Source organism: Saccopteryx leptura, chromosome 1 (assembly GCF_036850995.1).
Source record: "Saccopteryx leptura isolate mSacLep1 chromosome 1, mSacLep1_pri_phased_curated, whole genome shotgun sequence".
Lineage (NCBI taxonomy): Eukaryota > Metazoa > Chordata > Mammalia > Chiroptera > Emballonuridae > Saccopteryx > Saccopteryx leptura.
Window position 1 is genome coordinate 259,337,337 of NC_089503.1, and position 26,076 is coordinate 259,363,412.

General features: G+C 47.3%; 1 protein-coding gene across 2 annotated transcripts in view; it reads left to right on the top strand.

Annotated features, from left to right (window-relative positions):
* The first annotated feature begins 3,615 nt into the window (after positions 1-3,615).
* COLGALT1 (collagen beta(1-O)galactosyltransferase 1) overlaps positions 3,616-26,076 on the top strand; it is a 33,726-nt gene continuing 11,265 nt past the window's right edge. Inside the window, exons 1-5 of one of the 2 annotated variants that reach the window (XM_066349538.1) lie at positions 3,616-3,956; positions 5,517-5,627; positions 6,480-6,597; positions 20,949-21,083; positions 24,351-24,555. In XM_066349538.1, the coding sequence (XP_066205635.1) occupies positions 3,697-3,956; positions 5,517-5,627; positions 6,480-6,597; positions 20,949-21,083; positions 24,351-24,555 (829 nt within the window). In that variant the 5' untranslated portion in view covers positions 3,616-3,696. Of the gene's footprint in view, positions 3,957-4,187; positions 4,551-5,516; positions 5,628-6,479; positions 6,598-20,948; positions 21,084-24,350; positions 24,556-26,076 lie in introns of those variants that run through there. The other variant, XM_066349548.1, reaches the window with a different exon arrangement.

Consider the following 26,076-nt stretch of genomic DNA (forward strand, 5'->3'; position numbering starts at 1 on the left):
GTGGTCCCAACCCCTGGGCTGCGGACCGGTACCGGTCCATGGGCCATTTGGTACCGGTCCACAGAGAAAGAATAAATAACTTACATTATTTCCATTTTATTTATATTTAAGTCTGAACAATGTTTTATTTTTAAAAAATGACCAGATTCCCTCTGTTACATCCGTCTAAGACTCACTCTTGACGCCTGTCTCGGTCATGTGATACATTTATCTGTCCCACCCTAAAGGCTGGTCCGTGAAACTATTTTCTGACATTAAACCGGTCCATTGCCCAAAAAAGGTTGGGGACCACTGATTTAAATCATGCGGCCTGAACACAGTTTGAAGTCAGCTTTTAAAGATAAAATTACACTAATTGGGGAATGGGGAGGAGGAGAAGCCTAGCAGTAAAACAAAGCAGTGGAACAAGCTCTTTTACAATGTTTATCTATAGGGTTAATTTAGGGAGAAAACTCGCAGAACTAGCCCAAGGCCACAGCCTGGGAAACCAGCCTCAAGGCCAGGGGTAGGGAGTCTTTTAGAAAAAAGTAAGTTCTGCTGAAAGTTACTTATGCTAAGAGCCTTTCTTTTCTACATTTCATTTCCCTCCTTCCTCTCCCTCCCTCCCTCCCTGCCTCCCTCCCTCCCTCCCTCCCTTCCTTCAAGATTTTACAGAGAGAGGAGGGGGCAGGGAATGAGAAGTGGCTGCTTTACTCTAGCTGTTCACTGGTTGCTTGTCCTACATGCCTTGACCACAAGCCCAAGGGTTCAAACCCATGACCTCAGTGTTCTAGGTTGGCACTCTATCCACTGCGCTACCACAAGCCAGTCAAGCTGTTTTTTCTTTTTCTTAGCGAGAGAGGGAGAGAGAGAGACGGGAACAGACAGACAGGAAGGGAGAGAAATGAGAAGCATCAATTCTAGTTGCGGCACCTTAGTTGTATGTGTCTTGACAGGGGTGGGGGTTCCAGCTGAGCCAGTGACCCCTTGCTCAAGCCAGTGACCTTGGGCTTCAAGCCAGTGACCATGAGGTCATGACTATGATTCCACACTCAAGCCAGAGACCCTGCACTCAAGCTGGTGAGCCCCGCTCAAGCCAGCAACCTCAGGGTTTCAAATATAGGTCCTCAGTTTCCCAGGTTGATGCTCTATCCACTGAGCCACTGACTGGTCAGGCCAAGCTGGTTTCTTTTTACACAGGATGTAGATGTTACTCTGGAAAAATTGCAGCAACAAGAATTTGTCATCCTGCCCACTTTTAGAAAACCACTGTTTGGCCCCGGCTGATTGGCTCAATGGTAGAGCGTCGGCCCTGAGTGTGGAAGTCCTGGGTTCAATACCTGGCCAGGGCACACAGGAGAAGCGCCCACCTGCTTCTTTCCCCTTCCCCTTCTCCTTTCTCTCTACCTCTCTCTTCCCCTCCCACAGCCAAGGCTCCATTGCTTTGCTCCATTGGAGCAAAGGTGGCCCTGGTGTTGAGGATGGCTCCATGGCCGGCCTCTGCCTCAGGCGTTAGAATGGTCTGGTTGCAGTGGAGCAAAGCCCCAGATGGGCAGAGCACCGCCCCCTGGTGGGCATGCCAGGTGGATCCCGGTTGGGCTCATGTGGGAGTCTGTCTCTGCCTTCCCGCTTCTCACTTCAGAAAAATACAAAAAAAAAAAAAAAGGAAAAACCACTGTTCGCCTCAGAGTCTAAATCCTTCCAGTCTTTTTTCAGTGTATTGGGACAGGATGCACTTGTCACCCTATTTTTTTTTTTTTTTTTGCTTAATACGAAAGATCTTTCATTGCCAGGTCCATAGAGCATAGACTTGTTTTTGTCTTTATTATGGAAATTTTTGAACATGCTCCCAAAACAGAGAACCCCCTGTGCCTCTATCGATAATGTCCAAGTTTGGCCCCATCTCTTTTCCTCCACTCAGTCAATCATATAACCAGTAAAGATTAGGCTGCATTTCTAAAATATTCAGCAAAAAACTTAATTTGTGAAGATAATTACTGCAGAAAAATATCAGAAAATAGCCTGACCTGCGGTGGCACAATGGATAAAGCGTCGACCTGGAATGCTGAGGTAGCCGGTTCAAATACCTGGGCTTGCCTGGTCAAGGCACATACAAGAAGCAACTGCTATGAGTAGATGCTTCCCATTTCTCCCTCCTCTTTCTAACTCTCCCTCTTTTCTTCTCCCCCCCACCCCGCCTCTCCAAAAATCAATAAATAAAATCTAAAAAATCAGAACATAGAAGTCAAGGAGAGAAAAGTAATTAGAAGAAGGGCATAGACAAGGGGAAGAGGATGGAGAAGAGGGGTGTGTATCACCTGACTCCATAGACACGCTGGGAGAGATGGGGGTTTTCCCCTGAAGCTCACTGCCCCATCTTGCATCACTCTTTGATGGACAGCCAAGGTAAACAACCTGTGCCATGAATTTTCCTTGGCAATATTAACCCCTGACCATACACACACTAATAAATAGCCACCTGAGCGTCATTTTAATTATTTAAAAAAATTCTTTATTGATTGATTTTAGTGAGAGAGGAAGGGAGGGAGAGAGAGAGAGAGAGAGAGAGGGAGGCATGTACAGAATCTGTTCCTGTATTTGCCCTGACTGAGGATCCAACCTACAACCTCTGTGCTTCTAACTATGTTCTAACCAACCATCTATCTGGCCAGGGCCACCTGAGCATCATTTTAAAAAGTTGTTTTTTTTTTTTACAGAGAGAGAGAGAGAGAGAGAGAGAGAGATAGATAGGGACAGACAGACAGGAACGGAGAGACATGAGAAACATCAACCATCAGTTTTTTGTTGCAACACCTTAGTTGTTCATTGATTGCTTTCTCAGATGTGCCTTGACCACAGGCCTTCAGCAGACCCAGTAACCCCTTCCTCAAGCCAGCAACCTTGGGTCCAAGCTGGTGAGCTTTTTGCTCAAGCTAGATGAGCCCGCGCTGAAGCTGGCGACCTCAAGGTCTCGAACCCAGGTTCTTCCGCATCTTAGTCCGACGCTCTATCCACTGCGCCACCACCTGGTCAGGCTTAAAAAGTTTTTAAGAATGACCCCAATATGATAAATTAGAAAATACATTCGAGTATTGGAAAACAATCTACTGGTTGTATTTCTAATGTAAAAGTCTGCTGCCTCCAGAGTGTGTGCTCAGCACGTTAAAGCATCACTTAGCTCCTCTTCATGCCAACCGTGTGGAGTCAGTATAACCCCATCCTACAGGTGGACATATTGAGGCTCACACAAAGCCCATGCGAAGCGTCTGGGGACTCCAGGGCCCTCGCGCTTAATACCTAACAATCCTTGAGGGCATCCCAGCAAGGTCGGGGATCCAGGATAGTAAAACCGACGTTGCAGCCAGGGAAACTGAGGCTCAGACCTTTCGGGTACCCAAACCAGGTCCTCCTGGTACAGCCCGGGTTTGTACGAATAAAAGTTGGGCGGTACATCAGAGGTCGCTCTGAGGTACGGCGGACCCTGAACTCTGTACCCTTAAGGCGGGAGCGGTGGCGGGGCTACAGAGAATGAATAGGGCTACTTTTCTTTATAGGCCGCCTGGAGGCGGGGCTTGGAAGGTGGCCATGATTCCTGATTCACACCAGGATCTCTCCTCCCCTTTAAGGCGCGCGGCAGCGGCGGTACTCCGACGGCCCCTTTAAGGAGCGGCCTGCGTCCGCCGGCAGAACAGAGACTTAAAGGCGACGCGTGGCGTGATGGCGGTGGCCCCACGCGGGTGCCGGCGGCGCGGGCGGCCGCTCCCAGCTCTGCTGCTACTACTTCTGGCGTTGCCGCCTCCTGGGGGCCTGCCAGGCGCCGCCGCTTACTTCCCGGAGGAGCGCTGGAGCCCCGAATCGCCGCTGCAGGCGCCGCGCGTGCTCATCGCGCTGCTGGCGCGCAACGCGGCCCACGCGCTGCCGACCACGCTGGGAGCACTGGAGCGGCTGCGGCACCCGCGGGAGCGCACCGCGCTGTGGTGAGTGCAGCGCCGCCGGCAGTGTCCGGCGTGCTGCCTCGTCGGCGGGTTCCCGCCGTGTCCTGCCGGCTGTCCTGGCACCGGGCAGGGCGGGCCAGACCGCGCGTGCCCTCTTCCTTCTGTGAGCGCCCCCTCCCGCATAAGAATGGGCCGGACCCTCGCTTTGCCGGGTGCTCCACCATTAGGTCAGATCTAGGACCACACCCAGGACAGGCCGCACTGCCTAATCTTCTGATTCCCTTTGACACACACAGAAGCGCCAAGAAAGGAGAGACTGGAGGCCCCACTGGAGCGTTGCCATGACCCATATTGCACTTCTATAACTATACTGCTCACAAGAAATGAAGGGATATTTCAAAATGAATATAAAGCCATAAAATATCCCCTAATTTTTGTGAGCTGTATATATCTTTCCGCCCTGGCTGCTGCATTGACCCTGAACCCAGCCTGAATCAGGCCTGCTAACCAGAACGGGTGGGCCGGGTATGGCTACATGGTAAATTCACTCTTCCTGGAAAGGGAATGGGATACAGCCCTGAACAAGTCTGACTGGTGACTTCCTGCCTCCTGCTTCAGTGTCCTCATTGGAAAAAGGTATTTTAATATAATTCTGAGGATTAACCAGTTAATAGGTGTGAAGCCCTTGGCCTTCAGTGACCAGAGCTGCCATGATTACTACTGTTTCCACTGCAGTCCTTGTTGTCAACTAGTGACAGTTCATCTGGCCAGATGGCTCTGGGCTCCATGGTCAAACTAGATTTCCAAATGTCCCTCTTCTCCGCCCTAGATTCCCTTGCCCAGATAATCTAAGTGCACAGTTGGTGCTTAAGAAATGTTTGTGGAACGAATGAGTGAGCACAGCCTACTCTGAGGTAATGTCATTTATAGGCAAGAATAGAGGAAGGTGGGGTAGGACTGTATGATGTAGTTGTACTTTTATTAAATTACACATATTTAATATTTAACCTTATAGGATCCTAGATCAGTGGTCGGGAACCTATGGCTCGTGAGTCAGATGTGGCTCTTTTGATGGCTGCATCTGGCTCGCAGACAAATCTTTAATAAAAAATAATAATAACTGTTAAATATAGAAAACATCCTCATGTATTACAATCCATTCATTTCCTACCACTCATGTTCATGGTTGCAGGTGGCTGGAGCCAATCACAGCTGTCCTCTAGGACAACACCAAATTTTTTTTGGCTAATGCTTAACGTACACGGATCGTTGTATGGCTCTCACGGAATTACATTTTAAAATATGTGGCGTTCATGGCTCTCTCAGCCAAAAGGGTTCCCGACCCCTGTCCTAGATGTTCAATAGTACTAACAGTGTCTCATGAGTTTTTCTAAAATTAATCTGTTTAATCTTTGCAGCCTAGTGAAGTGCCCTCACTCCTATTATAGATGAGGAAACTGAGGCATGGAGAGGGGAAGTGTCTTGCTTAGGACTATGTAACTGATAGCATACTGAGCCAGGGTGCAGATCCCAGGTGCTGTGCTGCTGCACTATCCTGCCTTGGGCTCCCAGACCTCACTGATTGTCACTCTCCGCCCACAGGGTGGCCACGGACCACAACTCAGATAATACATCAGCAGTGCTGCAGGAATGGCTGGTGGCCGTGAAGAGTTTGTACCACTCTGTGGAGTGGCGGCCAGCAGAAGAGCCCAGGTGAGTGCCAGACCCTCCCAGTTGGACTCAGTTACACCCCTGCTCACACACCCTCCATGACTCCCCATTGTCCTGCGACAGCACCCTAGCCCCTCAAGCCCTAACTCTCTAGCCCAACTCTGCAGCCTTAAGTGCTAGCTCTGGCTGCTCTGACTACTCTGACCTACCCTCAGCTTCACAATGCGCCCTAATCTCCCCTCCTCCATCTTTACCCTAGCCCTTTGCCTCAGCTTTTATTTGCACCTAGAATTCTTTCACCCCTATGTCTTTCTCAAGTGACTCCCACTGCTTTGTTCCCAGTCTCCCCATCAGCCCTACAACACCAGCTCTCCTTTGCTTTCCCATAAATCCCGGGGAAGTGTGGACCCAGCTCTTGTCACTCTTTTGGGTTTATTCTTACTTGTTTATTTCATTTTAACAAGAGAAGAAGGCTAAGAGAGAGAGAGAGAGAGAGGTCCTGAATATTGACCTGTTCCTGTATGTGCCCTGACTGGGAATAGAATTGGGTTTATTTCTATACCTACTCACCATTCAGACCAGATTCTGAGTCTGGGAGAACTGGTTCCAATTTTATTTGGTTCTGTATTCTCTCTCAGTGGCTCCACCCTCTCCTGACCTTTCTTCTTCCCCTACAGATTGCCAGAACTTTCTCCCCTCTGGGCGTTGGTACCTGTTATGCCCCCTGCTGAAGACACCTCTCTCCTCCTATTTGTCCTTGCTTCTCCCCAGCCTTCAGATTCAGCTTACCCATCCCCTCCCCCAGGAAGCCCTCTCTGACCACCCCACAGCCTGGGCCCTCTCCGGGCTCTGACAGTGCCTGTGCTTCCCAGCATCACCGCTGCCTTTCCACAGGTCCTACTCGGATGAAGAGGGCCCCAAACACTGGTCTGACTTGCGCTATGAGCACGTCATGAAGTTGCGCCAGGCAGCCCTGAAATCAGCCCGGGACATGTGGGCTGATTATATCTTGGTGAGTTTCCTGGCCCATGAATCACAGGGGCACCTGGGGTGTCTGAAGGAAAGGCAGAACAGTGAGTGTGGAGATTCTCCTTAATCCAGTTTCTACAGAAGGGGAAAATGAGGGAGGGGGGCGGTATGCAGTATTAGAAGTGACCCAGCTGGTTAGTTGGAGGAACTGGGATTCAGTTTGGGGCCCTTGGGCTCCTAACTATTCAGATTGTATCCCCAACTGTCCTCTGGTTGGACGCTTGGTTTGATGACACTCTCTGGGTCACTTTAAGAAGCAAGAGGATGGGTTGGAGGCTGGGGATACTTGGCAACGCTGAGTTGCTGAGGCCTGATTTTTCACTTCCTCCTTCTGGGCCAGTGTTGCTTCTGGGAAGGAGGGGACGTTGAGTGTTTGAACGCAATAATGTTGGATAAGTGCCCACATGTCATGGGCCTTCCTGTCCCCTTGACCTGAGTGTGATTCCCTCCCCTGCTGCAGATGGGGAGGGTGTTGGCAGAGCCACCAGGGAGGTTGAATTGCTGTAATGCCAGCCTGGAAGTGCCTGTGTCTGGTTTCATGTACATGCCAGGCTCCGAGTTGAGGTCCGTACCTTTTTTATTTATCAGTCAACACTTCATGGCCCTTCCCAGTGCCCTCCTGCTGGACTCTGGGGACACAGTGAAGATATGCACAGCTGAGCCCCACCTTGCTAGTATCCTAGGAAAGGTGGACATGACCAGAAAAACCAAATTGAGTGAAGAAACCTCAGAAAGCAGCTGTGCTGTGAGGAAGTTGTAGAAAGGCGAGTGATGGTGTGTCAGTGTCCTGGGGCTACTGAAACCAAGTCCCATACACCAGAGCTGGGGGACTGGATTGTGGGAAATGTCTCACTGTTCTGGAAGCTGAAAGTCTGAAATCCAGATGTCAGCAGGGCTTTGCTTCCCCCTAAATGCTCCAGGGGAGGATCCTTCCTGCCTTTTCCAGCTTCTGGTGGCTCCAGGTGTCTTTGGCTTATGGCTGCATCTCCCCAGTCTCTGCATCTGTGGTCACATAGACTTCTCTCCTGTGTGTCTCTTCTAAGGTCACCAGCTACTGCATTTAGGGCCCACCTGTCACAAACCAGCGTGACTTGTAATTTCACGAGTTTCGGATGGGAACAGTGGAGGATTAGAAAATAAACACAGAAAGAAAAAGGATGGGATTGGGAGGTCTTATGGTGACTGATAGCCTACCAAAAAAGTCTGTACTCCTGAAAGCTTTATTTTTATATAATGTAAAGCAAAGTTATTTGCAAATCAAAGAGATCTCCGAAACAAAGTCACATTTCCAAGGCAACCCAAGAATTCTTCCCAGTGCAGAAATCCCCCACCATGTATAATATCTTAACTTTACAAAACAAAGAGTAAAAGAAAACTGCCTCCAGTCTCTTGAAGGACATGGGGATAGGGGGAATAGGACCAGTAGAAACCATCAGCATTATAGCTGACATAGAGATATGGAGAACGCATGTAAATTGCCTTTACCGGCCCTGGCCGGTTGGCTCAGAAGTAGAGCGTCGGCCTGGCGTGCAGGAGTCCTGGGTTTGATTCCCGGCCATGGCACACAGGAGAAGCGCCCATCTGCTTCCCACCCCTCCCCCTCTCCTTCCTCTCTGTCTCTCTCTTCCCCTCCCGCAGCCAAGGCTCCATTGGAGCAGAGTTGGCCGGGGCACTGAGGATGGCTCTGTGGCCTCTGCCTCAGGTGCTGGAATGGCTCTGGATGCAACAGAGCGACACCCCAGAGGGGCAGAGCATCGCCCCCTGGTGGGCATGCTGGGTGGATCCCGGTCGGGCGCATGCGGGAGTCTGTCTGACTGCCTCCCCGTTTCCAGCTTTGGAAAAATGGAAAAAAAAAATTGCCTTTACCAACTTAAACAGTCAGAGGTTGTGGGGAAGAACTTAGCCTTTAGCAACTTTTTTTTTTTTTTACAGAGACATAGAAAGAGTCAGAGAGAGGATAGATAGGGACAGACAGACAGGAATGGAGAGAGATGAGAAGCATCAATCATCAGTTTTTTGTTGCGACACCATAGTTCATTGATTGCTTTCTCATATGTGCCTTGACTGTGGACCTTCAGCAGACCGAGTGACCCCTTGCTCGAGCCACCGACCTTGGGTCCAAGCTGGCGAGCTTTGCTCAAACCAGATTAGCCCACGCTCAAGCTAGCGACCTCGGGGTCTCGAACTTGGTTCCTCTGCATCCCAGTCCGACGCTCTATCCACTGCGCCACCACCTGGTCAGGCAGCCTTTAGCAACTTAATCAGGCAAGTGAGGTGGGGGGATGAGCAGCAAGGACTCTGTCAGCTTACTGCCAGTCTCCCACACCTCTGTCCCCAAAAATCTAAACCACAAGGGCCCTGTCAGCTTTCAGTTTCCAACATCCACCCTAATCCAGTATGACCTCACCATAACTTACATTTTTATTATATCTCAAGGATTGTATTTCCAGTTAAAGTCATAGTCACTGATACCAGGTGTATGGCCAGTAGCCGCGGCCACCATCATAGCCGCCTGGCCCATGCAGGTTCGAATTTGATTCGGACAGACAGTAATGGAATAACAGAGCCAAGAACTGGTGAGCCATTACCTTTAATCCTAGCTTGCACCCAGCAGGCAAGAAATACACACAGTGGGAAAACACTTCCCTTTCCATTTAGGGCTCCCAAAGCCACTGACTTATCTGAGTTTCCTAGAATCAAAGGTTTCTACCTCACCAGCCTTATTCACCTCTGTTCCCTATCTCCTTCTCTCTGCACAAACTGGATTCTCCTTCAGCACTCTACCATCTTGGCTGCTTCTCCTCTCCTCTAAGTGGCCTTTCTCTGCTCTCCTCCACCATGGGCTCCTCTGCCCCATTTTACAGTGTAGAAATCAAAACCTTTAACATACAAAGAAGTCTCTGATACAAAGTCACTCATCTGAGGCATAATGGGATTCCTCAAAAAGGTAGGGAAAAACTTAGTCTTAAAACTAAGCCTTAGGCTATAACGACCCTGCCTGCTTACAGCCTGTCCCCCAGCAAACATATACATCATATTTGCAAACTTATTTGACCCACCCCAGGGGTTAGGACTTCAACTTTCAACCTACAGCAGATCTCCGAAGTAGTGTGGGGTGATAAATGAGCAGAGTTGGGGGCCTTCCGTAGGAGGGGCACGAGCAGAGACCTGAAGGAGCAAAGGGGCCACTCTTGGGGGAAGGCCTGTATCAGAGACGAAGGGAACAGAGCAGGCAGCAAGCATGGGGTGTCCATGGACTGTGAGGAGGCATCATGGGGGTGCAATGGAGGGAGTCATGCTGAAGTGGTGAGTGAGGGCTGGCCTGTGCAGGCTGAGGGAGGTACTTGGCTTTTATTCTTGAAGGTAATGGGGAGCCAGAGAGGGTATGTGAGCTGTGTCCTAATTTATGATTTTCAGAGCCTTTTTGGCTGCTGTGGGATCCTGACCTTTTGGGGCAGGAATGGGACAGCAGGAGCCTGGGATAGAGACTGGGATAGAGGCCTGTATGGGACAGGGCTGTGGAGAAAGGCGAGTTCAGGCCTTCCTTGGGGATTAGATGTGAAAGTGCCAGGAGGACTCCAGCCTAAGCCTGTGGGGAGGAAAGAGCTGTTCTCTGGGAGGAGGAAGGCTCTTCCTGGGGACTCTGAGGTTGATACCTCCTCAGACCATTTCACAGATGGGAAAACAGAGGTTTGGAGAGGGAGGTTTCAACTTGCTGGGTGGGATCTGGGAAGTAGTGGGGCACAGAGGTGGGCTGGCTGTGCTGGGAACCATCCCACACAGGGCCACCTGGTCTGTTTGCTTTCATGGTTTGAGGTTGGCTTGTTTTTACTTTTCTCCCCTCAGCAAACCTGGGTAGATCTCTGGGCATTGGTTCAAAACTCAAAGCAGCTTTTGACACACCATATTATTTTTGAAATTGGGGACTTTGGAAATTTATATTGAATGTGAAATTGTTTGTCCAATGTTTTTAAATTATTATTAGCCCATCTTTTTTTTTTTTTTTTTTGTATTTTTCTGAAGTTGGAAACGGAGAGGCAGTCAGACAGACTCCCGCATGCGCCCGACCGGGATCCACCCAGCATGCCCACCAGGGGGTGATGCTCTGCCCATCTGGGGCGTTGCTCTGTTGAAACCAGAGCCATTCTAGCACCTGAGGCAGAGGCCATGAAGCCATCCTCAGCCCCCCGGCCAACTTTGCTCCAATGGAGCCTTGGCTGAAGGACAGGAAGAGAGAGACAGAGAGGAAGGAGAGGGGGAGGATGTAGAAGCAAATGGGCGCTTCTCCTGTGTGCCCTGGCTGGAAATTGAACTCGGGACTCCTGCACGCCAGGCCGATGCTCTACCACTGAGCCAACCGGCCAGGGCCTTTAAATTATTATTAAAAAGAGACTTTTTTCTCTTTTTACAAACATTATGGGTACTACTTGTAAGAAAATGTACAAGAAAAACTAATGAGTTTAAGAAAGAAAAACAAACAAACCTTGTAATCTTATATCTCAGAGAGACTCACTTTCTGGCTTTTTTGTATGTTTTTTAATTGAGGTTCAATTTACATAATATAAAATTAACTTTTTTTGAGAGAGATAGACAGACAGGAAGGGAGAGAGATAAGAAGTATCAACTCATAGTTGTGGCACCTTAGTTGTTCATTGATTGCTTTCTCATATGTGCCTTGACTGGGGGAGAGGTCTCCAGCTGAGCCATTAACCCCTTGCTCAAGCCAGTGACCTTGGGGTCATGCCTGTGATTCCACACCAGGGGTCCCCAAACTACGGCCCCGTGGGCCGCATGCGGCCCCCTGAGGCCATTTATCCAACCCCACTGCACTTCCGGAAGGGGCACCTTTTTCATTGGTGGTCAGTGAGAGGAGCACATTGACCACCTCGTTAGCCAAAAGCAGGCCCATAGTTCCCATTGAAATACTGGTCAGTTTGTTGATTTAAATTTACTTGTTCTTTATTTTAAAAAATTGTATTTGTTCCCGTTTTTTTACTTTAAAATAAGATATGTGCAGTGTGCATAAGGATTTGTTCATAGTTTTTTTTATAGTCCGGCCCTCCAACGGTCTGAGGGACAGTGAACTGGCCCCTGTGTAAAAAGTTTGGGGACCCCTGTTCCATATTCAAGCTGGTGAGCATGTGCTCAAGGTGGCGACCTTGGGGTTTTGAACCTGTGTCCTCAGCATCCCAAGCCAATGCTCTATCCATTCATTGCTCCACCACCTGGTCAGGCTACAACAACTAACCTTTTAAAGTGTGTATAAAGCCAGGAGCCACCGGCCTGACCTCTGGTGGCGCAGTGGATAAAGCGTCGACCTGGAATTCTGAGGTCACCGGTTCAAAACCCTGGTTTCCCTGGTCAAGGCACATATGGGAGTTGATGCTTCCTGCTCCTCCCCCCTTTCTTTCTCTCTCTCTCTCTCTCTCTCTCTCTCCCCCCTCTGTAAAATGAATAAATAAATAAAAAAAATCTAAAATGAAGAAAAAAAAAAAGCCAGGAGCCGCCATCATGGCCATTCACATGTAGGTTTGCACTGGATTCGGACAGTCAGTAAAGAAACAACAGAGCCAAAAACTGATGGGCCATCATCTTTAATCCTAGCTTGCACCCGGCGGGCAAGTAAAAACACACAATAGGCTCCAAAACCCACTCATTCAGCGCTCACAAAGCTACTGACTTATCTGAGTTTCCTAGAATCAAAGGTTTCTAGCTCACCAGCCTCATTCTCCTTTGTTCCCCATCTCCTTCTTAAACTCTGCACTAACTGGCTTCTCTTTCAGCACTCTGCCATCTTGGCTGCCTCTCCTCTCTTCCACGTGGCCTTACTCTGCTCTCCAACCTGCTCTCTAATGCTAATCTCAGGAACTGGGAGAGCAAGCTTCTGTTCTGCCCCCACTTTATAGTGTAGAAATCAAAACCTTTAATCCAATATACAAAATAGGGAAGTCTCTAATACAAAGTCACTTATCTGAGGCATGATGGGATTGCACCACCCCACATCAAAAAGGGTGGGAAAAGCTTAGTCCTAAAACCAAGCCCCAGGCTACAAGGATCCTGCCTGCCCACAGCCCGCCCCCAACACACATTAATATCACCTGGGCGATGAGCTTCCATGTGGGCAGTGCCATCTTTAACAAAGTGAGCATAATATATTTTATCTGCCCAACAGTATGTTCTTCAGTGATTTTTGGCACATTCACAACATTGTACAAAAATCATCTTTAGCTAGTTCCAGAACATTGCATCATCCCAAAAGGAGATGCTGTCCTCATCAGCATTAATTCCCCAATTCCCCTTCCCTCACCCTGGCCACCACGAATCTACTTTCTGTCTTTGGGATTGCCTGTTCTAGACATTTTGTATAAATGGGATCGCATACCATGTGGTCTTTTGTGCCTGGCCTCTCGGCATGTTTTCAAGGCCCTGTGTCTGTGCTTCACTTTTTTTTATGGCTGAGGAATATTCCATTGTTTGGATGGACCACATTTTCTTGATCCCCTCATCTGTTGTTGGACATTTAGGTTGTTTCCATCTTTGGCTGTTGTAAATCCTGCAGTTTTGAACATGGGTGTTAAGTATCTGTTCAAGTCCCCTGTTTCCAGTTCTCTTGATCTATACCCAGGAGAGGAATTGCAGAGTCACATGATAACTCAATGTTTTTAACTTTTTGAGGAACTTTGAAATTGTTCTGGCTGTTTTTTTTTTAAATATATTTATTCATTTTAGAGAAGAGAGACAGAGAGAGAGAGAGAGAGAAGTGGGGGAGGAGCGGGAAGCATCAACTCCCATATGTGCCTTGACCAGGCAATGTTCTGGCTGTTTTTGTTGGAGTCCATGGGAGTCTGAAAAGACCAGAGTAACAGGCTTTATTGAAAGGAAGAAAGGAACCCTACCGGGCACTTCTCCCGGGGAGAAGAGCACTGGGTTACAGACTACGGGCAATTTATATAGTGTTTGGGAGAGCCTGAGGGGATACTGAGGCAAAAGTCCTGGTATGTTCCCTTTTACAGTTTTAGGATTTCAGTTTTCTGGAATGCTCCTTCTTGGGGTGATTGATCAGCTTCTTGGAATTCCTGTCTCAGGGGCGATAGTCCAGTAAGGGTGAGGTCTGACAGATAAGTGGAACAGCAAGAGGGCAGTTTGGAATTCACTATCTATCACTTCTCAACTCTGTGGTTACATATAAAAGAAAGGCAGTTATTAATTTTATAATATACGGTGAGGGGTGACGAGGAGAAAGAGGAGAAAAAAAATGGAAAATTATTGCTTCTTTTGGAGAGAACTCAAGAAGAGAACCTTGCCAAGCCAAGTCCCCCATCCAGTTAAATAGGTCATCAATTTCCGTGCCGTGAGGTCTGAACCAGGCGATGTCTTCGAAAACCTGAGTGAGAAAGTAAAAAAATTTTGTGAGGTAATAATTGTTAGTTGCTTGCTGTGAGTGCCGAGTAGACAGGGTGACATGGTGATACATGGTCTCCTGGATGAGCCTCATGAGACGTGCTGGTCTGGTTCCTCTCGAATGGGAGGACATGTGGAGATTTTTAGAGACAGGGAACCTGTTGGTGTAAGTTTAGAAGAACTGAGTATGTGTGGTTAAAAGGAAGGGGATTTGGGGAACATTCAGGAGGGAACTTCTCGGGCTGAGGGGCAGCTTCTTCCTGCTGTCATCCCTACCTATTTGATATTTCCCTCGTGAAGTTCTCCTTGGGGTATTGGGGAATAAGAGTGTAGGAGCATTTGATTTTAGGTAATCCTAGAGATTTCTCTCATCCGGGCCTGTAGGAAGTTGATAAAGAAAGAGGCAAGTATTTGGAGATTAGGAATGCAGAGATAAGGAGGATTGTATAGCGGGGTGTGTGTGTGTGTGTGTGTGTGAAAGTTCTTCCATGGTAAAGTTAGAGATATTCTTTCCTGGCAGCCCTGGAGAGAGCAGTTAGTTTGAGTTAAAAGAAATGTTTCACGTCCGTTTGTAGGTTCTTCTTCAGCCAAGAAGACCCAGCGGTCTTGTCCTCTTACTATGTGAAGGGTAAAAAGACTGAGAAGCGTTAAGAGGTGAATGCTATTCATTCTCCTAGTTCTTCAGGGATATGGGAGAGCTTTAGGGTTAGGGGGCCTGTAGGAGTTGAAAGATAGGATTTAGGAGGTTTGCTGATATAGGGTTTCAGATTTTTCTGTTTCGCGAGGGCAGGTTTCAGGGTTGGTTGTCTAGGGTTAGGTAGATTTTTCCAATTTTCTGACGGGCAAAGGTCTGCACGCTGTTCTGTAAGAAACTAGTGAACAAACGTAAGAGGCAGGGTCCAAAAGTTAGAAAAATAAATAGAAGAGTGAGTGGACCAATGAAAGGCAATAGTCAAGACGCCCCGTTTGTGTGAAACCACTGATTCCATGTATACGAATTCTCTGGGCTTCAGAGACAGAGATACAGAGAGAGTGGGAATAAGACAGGGCAGTGGCCAGTTCCCCTGCCCCTAGACTTACTTTTATAGAAATTCTTAAAGCAACAAGAAGAGAAATTACCTGTATAGCTCGTTTGGTCCTTAGATTGATGGGTAGTGTATTAGGAATTGAAAGAGGCTCATGGGGTGGGATTAGGTTGATATTTGGGGTGAGATAGATTAGGGTACAGGTTTTTGTCCAATTAGTAGGGAGACATGTATAGGTGTTGGTCTCACACGAGTAGAAAGCCCCTGATTGGGTGAGGCAGGCTGAGAGGTAAATAGAGAATAGAAGGACAAAGGGTCAGTTTCGTTTCTCTGTTTCTGAGCTCCAGATGGTCAGGGTGGAGGAAAGAGTCGTCCCAATAAATGGGGAGAGTAAAGGATTGTTAGTTAGGGTGACTAATTAAACATTCTTTGAAAACTAGTTTTCTAACTTCAAATTCTTTTTTCTCTGTACAAACTTCCTACAATCTGCACAAACCTTCTACAACTTACATAAACCTTCAGCTTTCATGCACTTTCTTATGTAGAAATAACTGGCCTTCATAACAACTTGCTTTTCCTTTTTCTTTCAAAAGTATTTCCATACCTTATACCTTCTATTATCAAAACCATCAATTCCTTTCTAGTCATAACTTCATTTAAAAATCTTTAACCTTTAGTGACAGTTAAGTTGACTTTCTTTTTACCTTAGTTTCCCTTTTCCCAAAGTCTGATTAAAAGAGTCCTTAGTTTTTCATATATTCACCATTCGTAGACCAACCAGCTTCAGGTTTGTGGTTGGAGTAAGGCATGCCGTTTTTCTATTTTAGCAGCAGTGGGAGTTGTCAGGATCACGGTGTGTGGACCTGTCCACGTGAAAGTCAGTCCTTGGGTGATGTAATGCTGGAAGCGCCTTTTGGACAGTCTTTGAATAGTTTTTTTAGTAACCTGTAAATTCTGCAAGTGCTTAGGGAAAGCGTGGTTGCATTTCTACACTTTGCAGCTAGAGTTTAAGTCCTAGTGACCACTGCTTCTAGCTGGGATTAGCAGCAGGTCCCAGCCTACAATAGGTATGGGGCATTGAGATAAGAGGAATAAAGGAGATGCTATACATTAAATAAAGCAACAAAATCAGACTGTCAATACTCACAGTAGAGATCTTTGAGGGATAAATAAAATTCACATATTCAGGCAAGGCATAGTAGATGGCCCTTGTGTTTACAAGAAATGAGATCAGTTTATCTGCTACTTGGAAGAAATACCTTAGGCTCGTGAACAATGTCCTTGGGCCTTCAGTGGCAATTCCCAGCACGCTGGGCAAGGTCAGGTCACAGGTAGCTGGAGCAGGGCTAGAAGAGACTGAACCCTCCCTCCATGGAGCAAGGGGGCAGCTTACCTTCTCGTGTCCCTCTTTCCACAGCACAGGTGTGTCAACTGGTGGGGCCGGGAAGCCTGGCAGGCTTTAGTTCAATGACCTTTCTTTCCACTCTGGAGCAGGGCCCTGATGGAATTCTATGAAGCCCTTTAGGGCGCTGGAGTTTTTAAGAGCGTATGCCAAAAGCTGGTATTTCTTGACTTCTTTTGGACCTTATTTGCCTTTTCTGTTACTTCCTTGGTCATTATAGACCTTAAGAGCCATGCTCAGAAGATCTCACTGAAGGGTTTGACGAAGAGAGCAAAATTGAGAATTCAGTGTTTAAAGAAGCCTATTAGACTGAGGAAAGAAAAGATTTGATCTGCAGTGGTAGGTGGTTGGAGTCTGCGGAGGGTCTGAGTTCGATTTAGGGTGAGACCTCACGTGGGGGTTAAGGCGATGCCTAGATAGACTACGGACTGAGAATGAAGTTGAGCCTTAGCATAGAAGACATGATATCCCTTTACAGTAAGGAAGTTAAGAAGGGTGGCGGTGTGTCTCCTTGAGGCAGGCAGGGAGGGGCTGCAGAGGAGCAGGTTATCTACATATTGTAAGAGAATACTAGTTTTGAGATTGCATGCTGCTAAATCCTGAGCTAGCGCCTGCCCAAACAGGTGTGAGCTGTTCCGGAACCTCTGGGGTAAGACAGTCCACGTAAATGCTGGGCTGCGTTAGTGTCCAGGTCAGTCCAGGTGAATGCAAACAGAAAGTAAGAGTCAGGCTGTAGAGGAATGGTAAAGAAGGCATTCTTGAGGTCTAGGACCATGAAGTGAGTGGTGTTTGAGGGATTATGTGACAGTAATTTGTAGAGATTAGTAACTACTGAATGGAGGGGAACTATCACCTCATTGATTAGGTGTAAATCTTGTACGAGGCAATAAGCCCCTGAAGGTTTTCAAACAGGAAGGATGGAGGTATTTCGGGGAGAGTTCGTGGGGATGAGTAAGCCTTGATTTAAGAGGTGGGTAATTATTGGTTTAAGGCCTTAGAAACAGACACAGTTATACATTAAACAAAGGTTTTACATATAAATTATAAATTAAGAAATTTAAATGAGCACGCTTTACTTGTTTCAATTAAAATTATACTAGAGATATTTTCTGACAAAGAGACAAAACAGATTATTCACTCACACAGCTCAATAGACAACTATTTTTTTAAGCTTTTTGAGATGGCAGGGAGTTGCCAGCATAGAGAGGAGGAGGAGAGAAAGCAGACGGATGGACAGTGTGAGCAGCTGGATGGAGAAGAAGGAGGATCAGAATCTGCAGGAGGAGGAGGAGGTTGAGGTGCTAGTGGTGGCACCACGTGGTCAGAGGAGTCAAAAGATTTAGAGCTGTGAAGAGAGGGGAGAGGACGAGGGGTAGTGGAAGGCACAGTCATTCTCGAGGAGGGGTAAGGATGAGTCGAAGAAAAACAAACAAACAGCTGAAGCCGATAGGGTGGAGGCAATAGAAAAAGAGACAGAGCACTCAAGCTGGTGAGCCTGCGCTCAAACGGCCACCTCAGGGTTTCGAGCTTGGGTCTTCAGCATCCCAGGTCGATGCTCTACCCACTGCACCACCACAGATCAGGCTCTGTGATGTGATTTTTTTATTGTGATTGGACAGGGCCAGAATTTCTATTGCTGATTTCTTGAAGCCTTCCTTCAGCCTGACCAGGTGGTGGCGCAGTGAATAGAACATCAGACTGGGACTCAGAGGACCCAGGTTTGAAACCCCTAGGTTGCTGGCTAGAGCACGGGCTCATCTGGCTTGAGTGTAGGATCACAGACATAACCCCATGGTCACTGAGCCCAAGGTTGCTGGCTTACAGCCCAGGGTCACTGGCTTGAGCAAGGGCTCACTTGCTCTGCTGTAGCCTCCCACACACACCTGTCAAGGCACTTATGAGAAAGCAATCAATGAACAACTAAGATGCCACAACAAAGAATTGATGCTTCTCATCTCTCCCTTCCTGTCTGTCTGTCCCTATCTGTCCCTGTCTCTATCTCTGTCTCTGTCACACACACACACACAAACACAGAACAACACTAGACTCCTGGGTCATTCCCAGTTCACATAACAAGGAACAACCATGATGGTGTGGCCTTTCTAGAAGGTGTTGGTGACACATGGCTTTGGCAGGACCAGAAGGCAACCCCCCCCCCCCCCCCCAGCCATGGTGATCCTGTTTGTGGTTTGGTAAACTTCATTCCAAGCTTTTTTCTTTGCTTGCAACAAACAAATTACCATCTTTTTTTTTTTTTTAATACATTCAGACAGAATAGAATTTTAATGTTGAGACATGGTAAAAGGAATCCACCGTTTCTTTTCTTATTAAAGCCATCAAAGATTTAGGAAGATTGAATAAAATGAACATAACAGGTGGGTATAAAGGGAAAATTAACAAGAAAGTACTTTTCAATGTCAATTGCTAAATAAGCATCAAATAAAATGTTTACTTGGCTCTTACTCTATACTTAGCAGTGTCAGGCCCTGAAGGCAAGGAAAAATAAGCAGGCAAAGAAACCAACTACAGCAGCTGGCTGCCGCCCGAGTGCCGCTGGTGGGAGCCCTCTGTCTTTGTAACAGTGTGATCAACTTTGCTGGAAGCCCCTCGGCTTCACTACTTGGGTTGAGATATTATAGTGACCAGAGATTTTTATTTTCATGCCCAAACAATTGTGTACGAACCAAATGTATAAGTCAAGCTCAGATATTTCTTCCACTAGAGTTCATATATGTGACATATTGCAAAAATGAGGGAAAATAAAACTGTCTAAAAATTCATGAAATAACTTCTATAGTACACTAAGGCTTCTTGTCTAAGAATTAACCAAACTGAAAACCAAACATTTAGTAGATTCCATTTATGAAGGAGCATTTTGCGTAGCAGGACAAAATTTTTGGGTTCTTTTTTTTTTTTTTTAAGATTTTTTAAAAGTTTTATTTATTGATTTCAGCCAGAGGAGAAGGGAGAGTGAGAGAGAGACAGATAGACAGACAGGAACATTGATCCATTCCTGTATGTACCCTGACAAGGGATCAAACCGGCAACCTCTGCTTTTCGGGCCAGTGCTCTAACCAACTGAGCTATCTGGACAGGGCAAATTCTGGGTCCTTATATTATGGTAGAGATGGCCATGCATTTAAGTCAAAACTTTAGTTGACTAACTTTATTCCTATATTCATTAATTCACCAAACTTATTGCTTACTGCTAAAGACAAACACTGTACTTAGCTTTAGTATATAGAGGAAAGTGAAGCACATACCTTTCCCTTGAGTTGATAATTTAGCAGAGAAAATAAAAGTAAATCTTGGAATATAATTGACTCTGATATGAGCCAGTTAGGAAGAGGTATATTGAGGCAGCTTTAGGTGGACAAATGAGGGGCAACTAAGGTCTGAGTTCATGCCTGGGGATGTGAGGTGGGATGAGATGAAAGCACACTTCATGAAGGTAGTGATGCTCTAGCTTTGTGTGTGTGTGTGCACGCGCGTGTATTTTTCCAAAGTGTGAAGCGGGGGTGGGGAGGCAGACAGACAGACTCCCGGATTGACTGACCGGGATCCACCCGGCATGCCCACCAGGGGGCGATGCTCTGCCCATCTGGGGCGTTGCTCCACTGCAATCGGAGCCATTCTAGCGCCTGAGGAGGCCATGGAGCCATCCTCAGTGCCCAGGCCAACTTGCTCCAATGGAGCCTTGGCTGTGGAAGGGAAAGAGAGAGACAGAGAGAAAGGAGGGGGGAAGGGTAGAGAAGCAGATAGGTGCTTCTCCTGTGTGCCCTGGCCGGGAATCGAACTTGGCACTTCCACACGCCAGGCCGATGCTCTACTGCTGAGCCAACCGGCCAAGGCCTCAAATTACTATCTTTTAAACCCAACATTCAAGGTGTTAAGGAAAAATAAAGTTCTTATTTTTATAGAAATTTCAAAAAAAAAGATTTTATTTATTACTTTTTAGAGAAAGAGAGAGAAAGAAGCATCAACTTGTAGTTGCTTCACTTTAGTTGTTCATTGATTGTCTCTCATATATGCCTTGACTGGGCAATCTGGGATTGGTTTTGAACCAGTGACCTCAGTGTTTCAAGTCCTTGCTCTATCCACTGCCAGCACAGGTCAGGTCTTTATAAACTTTTTATTAACATCTAACTCACAAAGAAAAAAGTGTGTTCCTCACAGAGGTGGCCTCTGCCACAGCTGTCCTCAGCCACATGGTATGCCCACTGTCATGTCTGGTGTCTCCACAGCACCATGTGTGGGATCCATTGGTGTTTCTGTGTGCTGTGTGGTCCATTCCTGCTCCTTCCCTAATACCCTGTCTCATTGTGTTACTGTAACTTGGCTTGTTACTAAGGTTGGGTTGAGGCATTGGGTAGCTTCCAGGGTCACGTGTGCTATTCCAAGTTCTTCAGACCCCCAGGACTCTGCCTCTGCCTGATCGTTCTCAGCTGTGGCCCAGCCTAGGTCAGTCCAGTGGCCCACACTGATGTTGTGTTGGGTGTTTTGTAGTTTGTGGACTCCGACAACCTGATCCTGAACCCTGACACGCTGACGCTGCTCATCGCTGAGAACAAGACTGTGGTGGCACCCATGCTGGATTCCCGGGCTGCGTACTCCAATTTCTGGTGTGGGATGACTTCTCAGGTCAGGCTGCTGCCTGGGTAGTGTGAGGACCTGGGGGTTGTGGGGGCTGGGCCAAGCAAGTGGGGGCCTAGCTTACCATCCTACTCCATAGAAAGCATTTCACAAAACTGTCCTGATAATCTTTAAACAGACTCTGTGGCAGGGTCCATGATTGTGCCCTTTCCCCACTTCTCCCAGCTAAGGGAGAAATAGGAACAGAGGGAGGAAGTGACTTGCCTGAGCTCACACAGCTAGGATGTGGTGGTGCCAGGATTGGACCTCAGGTACAGCTTGATTTTGATGTTAAACAACATTCGTCTTCCTCCATCCCTTGGGATGCTTTGTTTTCAGTCTCCTGGGGAATGATCCCAGCAGAGCCAAAGTCCTCTGATTGGGCCTTGTCCAGTCTATCCTCTTACCCCTGAACCAATTATTGAAATCAAGAATTTGCCAGGTTCTAGTTGGTCAGGCCTGTGCAATATGGCTCATCTCAGGGTTGAGGCTGCGGTTGCAGGCAAAGCCCAGGGGCCTAAAGGGGTGGGTGTTGGAGTGGGGGCTGTGTCAGGGGAAGGGGGCTGGGTGGCTGGTGCTAGGAAGGTGGCCCATTCTGTCTCTCCCTGCATTTTTGTTTTTAACTGACATGCAATTCAGAAAACATGAAACTCACCACTTTAAAGTGAATAGTTCAGTGATTTCTATTTTTAAAAATGTGTCACAGAAGTCTAAATGTTCTATGCCAACAGTTCTAATTTGTGAAAGGTCCAAAGCTGAGAGAGGCCAAGTCAGGATTGTTTCAGAAGCTTTTAAAACTTCTCTGAGTTAAATTGATGTTAAATTTCTTCATAAATCAAAGAATGTCAAATGTTCAGTCCCTTTAAAAATCTTTTTTTTCTGCCTGACCAGGCGGTGGCGCAGTGGATAGAGCGTTGGACTGGGACGCGGAGGACCCAGGTTCGAGACCCCGAGGTCACCAGCTTGAGTGTGGGCTTATCTGGTTTGAGCAAAAGCTCACCAGCTTGGACCCAAGGTCGCTGGCTCGAGCAAGGGGTTACTCAGTCTGGTGAAGGCCCACGGTCAAGGCACATATGAGAAAGCAATCAATGAACAACTAAGGTGTCACAACAAAAAACTAATGATTGAGGCTTCTCATCTCTGTTCCTATCTTTCTCTCTGACTCTCTGTCTCTGTAAAAAAATATATATATATATATTTTTTCTTTTTATTTTGCAGATTTTATTTTTATTGATTTTAGAGAATTGAGAGAGAGAGAAAGTTGTGGGGAGGAGAGGGAAGCACCAACTTGTAATTGCTTCTTGTATGTGCCTTGACCAGGCAAGCCTGGAGTTTTGAATTAGTGACCTTAGCATTACAGGTTGACACTTTATCCACTGAGCCACCACAGACCAGACTTTTTCATCTTTTTTTTTTTTCTTTTTTTTCTGAAGTGAGAAGCAGGGAGGCAGTCAGACAGACTCCCTCATGTGCCCGACCGGGATCCACCCGGCATGCCCACCAGGGAGCGATGCTCTGCCCATCTGGGGCGTTGCTCTGTTGGGGCCAGAGCCATTCTAGCACCTGAGGCGGAGGCCATGGAGCCGTCCTTAGCACCCCGGGCCAACTTTGCTCCAATGGAGCCTTGGCTGTGGGAGGGGAAGAGAGAGACAGAGAGGAAGGAGAGGGGGAGAGGTGGAGAAGCAGATGGGCACTTCTCCTGTATGCCCTGGCCGGGAATTGAACCCAGGACTTCCACATGCCAGGCCAACGCTCGACCGCTGAGCCAACTGGCCAGGGTTTTTTATCTTTTTTAAATGTCTTTTCACATCTTATTTATATCCCCAGAAACATAATAAACACATGTAGGATTTATTTTATTTTATTTATTTATTTTTTTGGTATTTTTCTGAAGTTGGAAACGGGGAGGCAGTCAGACAGACTCCCGCATGTGCCCGGCCAAGATCCACCCGGCACGCCCACCAGGGGGCGATGCTCTGCCCATCTGAGGCATTGCTTTGTTGCAACCAGAGCCATTCTAGCGCCTGAGTCAGAGGCCACAGAGCCATCCTCAGTGCCCGGGGCCAACTTTGCTCCAATGGAGCCTTGGCTGTGGGAGGAGAATAGAGAGACAGAGAGGAAGGAGAGGGGGAGGGGTGGAGAAGCAAATGGGCACTTCTCCTGTGTGCCCTGGCCGGGAATCGAACCCTGTACTCCTGCACACCAGGCCGACTCTCTACCACTGAGCCAACCGGCCAGGGCCTGTAGGATTTATTTTATATGAAAACAATCATATACTTTAATTTACAATTTGATTTTTTTTTCTTTTTTTTCTTCCACACAATTTGATTTTTTCATTGAACAAATGCACATGTGCATCCCATCAGAACAGCTCACTTTTTTTTTTGAGAGAGAGGCAGGGTGAGAGAGACAGGAACATCTAGCTGCTCCTATATGTGCCCTGACCAGGGAATCAAATGGGCAACCTCTGTGCTCTGGGATGGCGCTCTAACCAACCAAGCTATCTGGCCAGGGCTTAGTCTCTTTTTTATTTTCAGAGAGACAGAGGAGGGGGAGAGAGGGGAGGAGGAAGGGAAGCATTCATTTGTTGTTCCACTCAGTCATACACTCATTGGCTGCTTCCCATGTGTGCCCTGATTGGGGATCAAACCCACAACCTTGTTATTTTGGGACCATGCTCTTAACCAACTGAGCTAACCAGCCAGGACTCAAACACATTTTTTTTAAATAGCACATACATTTCATAGTTTTTCCACTGATAAGCATTATTACATTTATATTATGTTTATACCACTAAAGCCAGTGCCGAACATATGCATTTTCTTTCTATGGGATAAATCTTACTATTTTTTTTTTTTTTGGCAGAAGTCGTAGTACTTTAGTTTTAATAAATTTTGCAGTACTAATTCTCAAAGACTGTAGCAATATATGTTCTACCAACATGGGATGGAACTATTTATTTATAGGCCAGTATAATGTTAAAACCTTTTTAGCTCTTTTATTTTGTCCTTCAAATGCTGCCTCTGATCCGAAGTGCTGACCGGGTCTGCAAGTAGACACCTAGTATCCCTTTATCTGGGGTTGTCTCATCAGCTGAGGTACTGGGGGTGGAGACTGTCACTGACCACGCCCATAGCACTGTGCTCAGTGAGCGCCCACATAGCTCGGAGTTGGCACCTGAGTCTTGCTCTCCAGGTTTGCCATGCCTCTCTTTGTCCTGGGCCTCCAGCCTCACCTTGAGGGACCCCAGTGCCAATCTCTGCCTCTTCCCCACAGGGCTATTACAAGCGCACACCTGCCTACATCCCCATTCGAAAGCGGGACCGCCAGGGCTGTTTTGCGGTTCCCATGGTGCACTCAACCTTCCTGATTGACTTGCGGAAGGCAGCATCCAGGGACTTGGCATTCTACCCTCCACACAGCGACTACACTTGGTCTTTTGATGACATCATCGTTTTTGCCTTCTCTTGCAAGCAGGCAGGTGAGCCCTTGGGGATTTGTTGTCACAGGGGCATCAGCTGGCTGGTTCTCTGGAATTGTGCTGAACAAGTCCAAACAGAGCCCACAGAAGGTTTACAGAACCCAAACTGCAGAGAGCAGGTGTGGCTTCAGGTGCTGCTGTATTTAGGTGTTTAGATAATGGCCCCAGTACCCATGTTTTCTCCTGGCTTTGCTGGGGGTCTTCACTGCTGCCCCTCCCAAGTCTTTAGGACAGTGGTTCTCAACCTTTCTAATACTGTGACCCCGCAATACAGTTCCTCATGTTGCGGTGACCCCAAACCAAAAAATAATTGGTAGCTACTTCATAACTGTAATTTTGCTACAGTTATGATTCGGAATGTAAATACCTGATATGCATTATATATTTTCCGATGGCTTTAGGCGACCCCGCTGGGGTCGCGACCCACAGGTTGAGAACCGCTGCTTTAGGATCTATTTTTTTATTTATTGATTTTAGAGAAACAAGAGAGAGAGAGAGAGAGAGAGAGAGAGAGAAAGGCAGAGGGGGGAGGAGAATCAGGAAGCATCAACTCGCAGTTTTTTGTGTTTTTTTTTTGTGACAGAGAGAAGGACAGATAGGGACAGACAGGAAGGGAGAGAGATGAGAAGCATCAATTCTTTGTTGCGGCACGTTAGTTGTTCATTATTGATTTCTCATTTGTGCCTTGATGGGGGGGAGCTACAGCAGACTAAGCGTCCCCTTGCTTAAGCCAGCAACTAGCTCAAGCTAGTGAGCCTTGCTCAAACCAGATGAACCCATGGTCAAGCTGGTTAGCTCAGGGTTTCGAACCTGGATCCTCTGTGTCCCAGTCCAGTGCTCTGTCCACTGCGCCACCGCCTGGTCAGGCTTGCAGTTGCTTCTTATATGTGCCTTTTTTTTTTTTTTACAGAGACAGAGAGAGAGAGTCAGAGAGAGGGATAGATAGGGACAGACAGGAACAGAGAGATGAGAAGCATCAATCATCAGTTTTCTGTTGCGACACCTTAGTTGTTCATTGATTGCTTTCTCATATGTGCCTTGACCATGGACCTTCAGCAGACTGAGTAACCCCTTGCTCGAGCCAGCGACCTTGGGTCCAAGCTGGTGAGCTTTGCTCAAACCAGATGGGCCCGCGCTCAAGCTGGCAACCTTGGGGTCTCGAACCTGGGTCCTCTGCATCCCAGTCCGACGCTCTATCCACTGCGCCACTGCCTGGTCAGGCTATATGTGTCTTGATCGGGCAAGCCTGTGGTCTTGAACCAGGGACCTCAGCATTCCAGGTTGACGTCTTATCTACTGTGCCACCACAGGTCAGGCAGGACCTGTGTATTTTTAAAAAAATTTTTTTAATGTATTGATTTTAGAGATAGAAGAAGGGAAAGAGAAAGAGAACCATCGATTTGTTGTTCCACTTATGTATGCGTTCATTGGATTCTTCTGTGTGTCCTGACCAGGGATTGAACCTGCAACTTTGGTATATATGGTCGATGCTCTAACGAACTGAGCTACCTGGCCAGGGCT